This window comes from Manis pentadactyla, chromosome 9 (genome assembly GCF_030020395.1).
Source record: "Manis pentadactyla isolate mManPen7 chromosome 9, mManPen7.hap1, whole genome shotgun sequence".
Taxonomy (NCBI): domain Eukaryota; kingdom Metazoa; phylum Chordata; class Mammalia; order Pholidota; family Manidae; genus Manis; species Manis pentadactyla.
In genome coordinates, this window is record NC_080027.1 from 21,801,880 (window position 1) to 21,809,828 (window position 7,949).

Sequence of the window (7,949 nt, forward strand, 5' to 3'; positions counted from 1 at the left end):
GATTTTTTTTAAAAGGCTGACAACTTTTTGTAGGTTGCATAGCAGTAAAAGGCTCTTGAGATTGCAATGCAAGCAATGCTATACCTCAGTCTTTCATACGCCGGTCCCAAAATTGAGATTGGCCTATCAAGTTGTTACGTGTAGTACAGAAGCCATTAGAGATTTTCTATAGATCAAATTACTGCCTCGGCAAATTAACGTTTCTCATTTCAATGAGAAATAAGCATTGTCTTGCTACTGGGTTCTAGTTGAGATGGAACATCTGACCATTGGATAATAGGTTATCATGTGTCCTAAATTTTCTATTATGAACGTAGAGTTGTAATATCTCATTGATGAAGTCAGGCAATGAAGAACATTATTATTTCATGGCATTTGTAGATGTAGACCTGGGCCTGAGCAAATCCTGAAGGTCCAAGTAATTTTTAGGAGACCCTCACTTACTTTTCCAGCACTGAGTGTCACCAAGGGACCTCTCTATGAACAATTCACAGAAAAGTTAAAACAAAAAACAAAAAAGGCAAAACAGCCTGGGTTTTGGCTGGCTCTACATTCTTTAGTGGTTATTATAACAAATGGATTGCTGCAAGTAATATACCTCAAACTAAAGAATTTCCAAAGACTATTAGAAAGTATAGAATTTATCCAATAAATAGAGATCCAGAAATAAACATTTGTATCTACGCTACTTGGTAGATCTGTTTTGTTTGCCAGGTGATCAGGAACTTGAAGGCATGCAATGGGTATTGAAGGGGAGGCTCAAGGAAGTTGCATGTGGATCGACTTCTTGGTATGGATGAATTCAATTGATAACACACATAAAAATATTCCTTCTCTACTTTGTACCTCTCGGCTCAACTGCATTGCAGGCTTTAGCCTGCAGAAGGACAGTGTTTTAACTAAAGTACACAACAGCAATCACACTCCGTTGGAGAATGTCACGGCCTTTCAGCCCACATCTGAGGCTAAGGAGATAGATGCTGCTTCTTCTAGCTCCCTAGAAACTAAGGCTTGTAGTATGTGTTTGGCTAATCACAAACTACTCTCAGCTCATCAAAAAATCCCATTCCCGACTTTTGAATCTTTTGAAAGTAAGCAAAATGAGAGATTATTTACAACATCTGGCAACACAAGCGGCGGGCGGTTGCCGTGTGTAAAGCAAACTCCTCCTACGCTAAGATCCCCACTCTTGTCTTATTTCTGTGGTTCCTGCCAGTTTTGTCCACTAGGTCTCTGAGTTCCTTATAATTTCAGTGAGTTATCCAGTCTCAATAAGCAGCAAATTAATTTTCTGTTTCAAAGGACAAAGCTGTTTCACTGCTGTCTATGCCAGCATCACTGTTCACAAATACAATAGAGCCCTTAAAGTGAAGGATAATTCCTGCATTTTAATAACACACACACACATTCCTTATAGAAAGGGATTTTTTTTCTAAATATACAAAAGGATCATTGTCCTGTGAAATAAGAAAGTCTTCTAGTAGCAACAATACTGATTTTAATACTCCCACCAGATATAGGAAAGGAGTGAGTTATTTGCTTTAAGTGTGGCATTAGGTACCATTCTCCACCTCAAAAATGTCTGCCTTGAGAGTCTTAAGGTGTAGACTCTATACCATTGTTGGTAAATTAAGAATGTTAAAAACTAGAACTGCATTCTAAAGCATTAAGGAATACTCCTGTCAATACTGCTATAATCACTAAGGAAAGCAAGCAGTCATTAAGTGAATACAATCTGCTGAAGCAAAGACTGAGTATTTGCATGTGCTATCCCAGTCCTTGTGAGGAATTGATGTTTTGAGCAATTATTATTCACAATTTAAAAAATAATAAAAATAAGATTAAGTAAGTAGCTCAACGTCTCACAGTTACGAAACAGCAAAACTAACTCTCAAGTCCAGGTTGCCTGAGTCATTCATTAGCTCTTACTCTTGTATCTTTTCATTCAAGGCACGTTTCCCTCTAGTCATGCAGATTATTACAAAACAAATAGATACTAGGTTTCCAAGGCATCTCAATAGCACTACACTTGTGTTTTAGGTTTCCCTCATATAACTATATGCTTTAAAGTATCTTTAAGTATGTGATAAAAATCACAGAATTTTCAGGACAGATCATTCTTTTTTTATTATTTTATTTGCTGGTATAATTAAAGGATTTTTGTTGCTTTTTTTTAAAATCAAAGTTCTCCCAGTGATGGAGACATATATTATATCTTAATGGGCTACATTATAGTCAATTATGTTACTGTTCTTCATCTTTCTCATTTAAAATTAATGAAGCCACATTACTGGAAAGAAAATAATTGCTTATCCACAGTCCTGTTGGGGTTGGTGATTATCTTGGCATACTGCCCCACGTGTTACAGACTAGAAGATAAATACACATCCCTTATAGGACCCATTTGTAAAATCTGGAGAGAAGTCTTGACAACCTGTTATACAAAACAAATTCTACAATACAAAATTGTAAATGGTACTAAGGTAGGTGAGTGATTCCCTAAAACATCAACAAAATGTCTGGTGTGAATGTAACAAAAACAATGTGGCCTTAGATAAAATGTATTTTCACTGACTCTCTGTCTGTTGACTGTGTATATGTGTATATGTGGGTTGGGGAAGAAGGTCTGGGCTGATGGGGGCATAAATATGACCTTACCTCATCCATGGCATTTTCCAAAAAACAAACCAACCAACCAACCTGTCTGATCCATTGTACTCCTTATGGCCATGAGTTGGGGGTGGCAGAGGAAGCTGACGGCTCTTGTTTTGGAATTTAGGGAGACCCCGTGGTCTAACGCATTGAGCAAGCTGAAGTGAGCAAATCAAACTGCATCGCTAAGCCAAACCTCAGTCTCATGAGCGCAAACAGATAGACACATACAGTATGACTGTTCTGCGCTTGCTCCTCTAATTATCAGTTCAGGGAACTTACGGCTTTGAAGTCAAGTATTAAATTATTTAATAATTATAATGGCGTCATTGCCAATAAGAAATGATAATGGATACATTTTTATGCATCTATAATACTATGAGCCCCAAAATGGCGCTATAAATAATCTAGTTGAATCCTGTGTTTAGCCTTAGGGTATGCTATTATACTGAGAAATAAAATTTTTAGATTTAGGCATATAGAAGTCCAACAACTTGTATAATATCAGATGCCGCATTTGAAGTTAAACTCAATTTTGCCTAACTCTAAATACTGTAGGTTTACCCACGGCAGGGCAATGTCATGTGAAAAGGAGAGAGAGCGACTGTGGGCAGCTCCACTTTCCCTCTCGTCTGAGTTGTACATTCATACTTTGCAGCAGATGAAAATCCGCTCATGGATACCTCTTAGAAACAACAGCTTTGTCTGATAAGCGTTCCCTGAGAATCGGTGGAACTGCACTTACTTGAGGAGCTTATTCTGACCTCCTTTCCAAGTAGTGTGAAAGTAGTCTTTCAAGAGAAGTGAAATTGTTCTGGGATTCTGTCCCTCATTCAACACTTGACTACAGAAACCCTTTAGACAGTGTTTCAGGTTTCTTGGGGACCCAAGGCAGAAAAGTTAGACTTTGACCTCATAACCTGTTTGTGTATACAAGATACACGCTCATTAAGTCATCGGGGACACGGCACCTGTTTGGGGATCTTGTGAACGTGACTTAGTCACCCCATTGAAAAACAAGGGTGTAGATTAGATCATTCCTGAGGTTCTTTACAGCACTAACATTTTTAATTTAATGACTCTATCATAAAATTCTATAGCAGTAGAAAATATTTCAACATTTGAGGCACCATAGCATTTTGGTTAAGAAGTGAGAACTGGAATCTGTCTCGGGCAATTTAATTACATCTCTAGGCTTTGGTTTCACCATCTGTAAAGACAGAAATAATGTATCCATCTCATAAGATAATGGGATATAACAAAATGATGCAAGTCAAGTGCTAAGAATACTTCCTGACCACTCTGCATAATTGTAGCCAACACTGATTGCTTCCCTCATCTTGGCCACCATCAGGGTTACTAATGCATTTAACTAGGTTAATGTTATGGCGGAAGATACCAGGGCTCTAGTTCATAGATAACCCAAATAAAAACTGTTCAAGGAAAAGAAAAGTCACAGTTTTCCTTTAATGAGGTGGTTGTCCTGGTGATCATACCTCATTTTTGTTTGGTGAGAGTTTGTGTAGTTGATTCTTACATATCTGTTCATTTGTTATTTCCAGTGAGGAAATAAAACTTGTTTGATAAACTTGCCTGGTTGTAACAGTTGCTATGAATAATATTCAAACATAAAAGTCTGCTAAGCAATTATGAAGCTCTTAAATGTGCACACCCTTATTTGACTTACATAACAATTCTACATAATAAGTAGGGCAGGTCTTATTTTACAAAGATACAATCACATGAAAATGAAATGACTTGTAGCAGAAGAACCTGAATCAGATCCCCAGACACTTATATTTCTCCTTCTCTTGTTGCTGTGGCCTCTTCTGTACCAGTGATACCAAACTAAGCCTAATACGCAAGCAAATGGAATGACCTGGAGGTCTCATTGTAGAGCATTGTTACTCTTTTAATCAAAAGACTGACAGTGATAGTGATATATCACCAGCTATAACCTTTGGAAACCAATGACACAAAATCTCCTAAATTTGATACACTTTTGGTATCTATTGATTCTTTCATGTGATTTCTTTAGTTAGAAGTTTGACAAAAATTACTCAGATGAACTATTTTTATGATAATTGAATTGATTCTTTAACCACTGAATCTGTGCAAACTTAAAGTTCAATATAGAGTGTATTACAAATTAATGAACTGCAGTCTTTAACCACTTTAACTACTAAATTGCTTTTTAATACTACTTTAGAAAATAAGAAAAAAGAGAAGATTCAAGAGTGAGAATTTGAATGTTATATAAAACTTAGAAATGACTTTTGCGTAGCATAGCCACATACACTTTTTTTTTTGTTGTTTATTTGAAAAGTTCAGATTCCTTCACTATAGTTTCAGACATCCACCCTCCATCTTTTCTCAGTTAAGTTCCTTCTTTTTAAGATTTGGTTTCCAAAGAAGACTGACTTCTCAGTGCATCTAGAAAAATGCAGGTCATTTTGTGGAGGGAGGGGAAGTTCTAAGGTTACCAGGCAAGGCAGAGAGAATTGATCTCCTTTTTAAATTTACCTTATTACTCTTTACAGTGTTATGTAAGACACGCATCTTTAACTTCTTGCTGAATATTCCATCCCACTGTAATTCGCTTTTTATTTGCCACAATCCTATTTTTTTTCCCCCTTGATTACTTCCCCTTCTGGCTATATAATATATATTTTCAAATAAAGCTCCAGTTTAGAAGTCCATTAAGAAGTGCAAAAGCACAGTTGTTATTCAAACCCTTAATGTTTCTGAGACTTCACAGCAGACACTGTCATACCTTAAAGAAAAGGAAGATATAAACCTAGGGAGAGGAAAAGTAATTACAGGGCATGTGGGAAAGATTTATGTACAATTCATTTGCATAGAAGACACACACTCACACAAACACACACACAATGGCTTTTCCTTGTAAGAGCATAGCTTATGTATTCATGATGCCAAACATAAGATGAATTTTGAGATGACAATCTGGGTATTTCAAGCTATTGAGTAAGCAATTCAAAAACCCAAAAGGGTCAATTTTTTTGTTATAATGAGTTCTATTTAATAAATAGTCATAATAGTATTTATTATGTACTAGTTATAGTAATGCTTTATAAATATTTTCTCATGTATTCCTCTAACCATCAGAGTTGTTAAATAACATTATCAAGGTCACACAAACAGTAAGTAGCAAAGCTAAGATTTGAACCCAGTCATCTCTTACATAACCACTGTGCTCTTAACTGTTATGTTAAACTACCTCCCAAGAACACAGATATTTTTCCATAGAATTATCTAGTTTACCTGTGGGCACTTTTTTCCTAGAATTTTTTCTACTTTACATGGAAGGATGTGTGAAAATAGGATTGGAAAAATAGAGCTTTTCTTCCAAGGGTTTTGCCAATCCTCATAATTCTACCAAGGTCCTATAAACTCAGCCACATTCATCCCCTTTCAGCTTGAAAGGAACTAACAATCTCTTAATGTGCACAGCTCTTAAAGGACTACTGGATCCTAAAACACCACCTCTGAAAAACATTCTCTGGTATCAATAATGATTTCTAATTACCTCCTTTAAAGAATATTACAAGAATGAAAATGAACACATTTCCAGATATTCTTTAAGTAAAATATTAACTATGATTTTAATATTTTATTTGCCTCCTTTGAAGGGAAAATAAAGATAGTCTTCATTCATCAATCATCCAAGTCAGTTCGCATATTCTGATGCCATCTATTGTGAATGAGAAAAACTAGAAAAACTAGAAAACGACACCAACTGAGTTCCTGCTTGTAGGATTCACAGATTATCTACCCCTCAGAATCACACTATTCTTGTTATTTCTCATAGTATATACATTAACTGTGGTGGGAAATACGGGTTTAATACTCCTAGTTAATATCAATTCAAGCCTTCAAACCCCCATGTATTTTTTTCTCAGCCATCTGTCTTTCTTAGACATCAGCTATTCTACAACAATCGCTCCTAAAATGCTGGAAAATTTCTTAGCTTCCAGGAATAGCATCTCTCTCCGTGGCTGTGCGCTACAAATGTTTTTCTTTGCCTGTTTTGCTGACGCTGAGTGCCTCATCCTGGCAGCAATGGCATATGACCGTTACGCAGCCATTTGTAAGCCCCTGCTCTATCCTATATGCATGTCTAGGAGAGTCTGTGTCTGCTTCATCGTACTAGCCTACTTCAGTGGAATTATGACTTCGATGGTCCATGTCTGCCTCACGTTCAGGCTGCCATTCTGTGGCTCCAATATTGTCAACCATTTTTTCTGTGATATCCCACCTCTCCTGACTTTATCATGTGCAGACACCCATATCAATGAGCTTCTGCTCTTTGCCTTGTGTGGTTTCATCCAGACCAGCACTTTCGTGGTCATATTTATCTCTTACTTCTGCATCCTCCTCACTGTTCTGAGCATCAAGTCCGCAGACGGCAGAGGCAAAACCTTCTCCACCTGTGCTTCCCACCTCACAGCAGTCACCTTGTTATACGGAGCACTCCTGTTCACGTACCTCCGTCCCAGCACCAGCTATTCCCCAGACGCTGATAAGGTAGTTGCCGTATTTTATACTGTTGTCTTTCCCATGTTTAATCCAATGATCTACAGCTTCAGAAACAAGGATGTAAAAAATGCCCTCAAAAAGTTAGTTGAAACTGGACTCCCAAATGAATGAGAACTTGAATCATTTAAGAATATTCCAGGTGTTCGTGCCTTCCTATCTCATCATCAGTATCTGCCATCAACACCTATGTGTCAACTCGTTTAAACATATTGCCATTTTCCAGAAATAAAGATAATTTTTTATCCTCAATACATTGAAATGTTTTCATTCTTTGTTGCAGAATGGTCTCCCCAAAATTATCTTACTTGGAAACAAGTGTGAATTAAAATAATAACAATAATCACTGTATAAGCTGTCCCACTGGTGTTCTCAAAATACTTTGTAATTTAATTCATAACGCTTTTTATCAAAGGTATATACTGACTTGTCTGTCAACCCCCCACATATTGAAAGCTCTTTGGCATCAGAGGATTTGTATCATGGTTAATTTTCCCATCACCTATATAATACTTAGTATATGGCATGTCCTTACTACATGTGTGCTTAATGGATGAATGGATTGATGGATAGAGGAGTGAGTAAATGTAGTTTTCTGCATTTGGGAAAATAAGTCTAGATTCTACACTTACAGACCATTTACCATCAGAGAAGTTTGATATTACTGATGATGTCTGATGATTTCACTGGCTCCCAGGATAGTAGAAGGCACATGGCAATAGTGTCTTTAATATCAGGAAAGA

General features: G+C 36.9%; 1 protein-coding gene across 1 annotated transcript; it reads left to right on the forward strand.

The window, feature by feature from the left end:
- Positions 1-739: 739 nt before the first annotated feature.
- On the forward strand, positions 740-7,320 carry LOC130685017 (olfactory receptor 5AS1-like). Its single transcript, XM_057508184.1, has 2 exons — positions 740-1,153; positions 6,397-7,320. The coding sequence occupies exons 1-2, from the start codon at positions 740-742 to the stop codon at positions 7,318-7,320; spliced, it is 1,338 nt and encodes a 445-aa protein (XP_057364167.1).
- Positions 7,321-7,949: the final 629 nt, after the last annotated feature.

Bases quoted from the DNA above. Each gene is read 5' to 3' on its own strand.
- LOC130685017 (XM_057508184.1), top strand. From the start codon at position 740: ATGGGTATTGAAGGGGAGGCTCAAGGAAGTTGCATGTGGATCGACTTC. The intron at 1,154-6,396 runs GTAAAGCAAACT...TAGAAAAACTAG, and splicing joins GCGGCGGGCGGTTGCCGTGT to AAAACGACACCAACTGAGTT.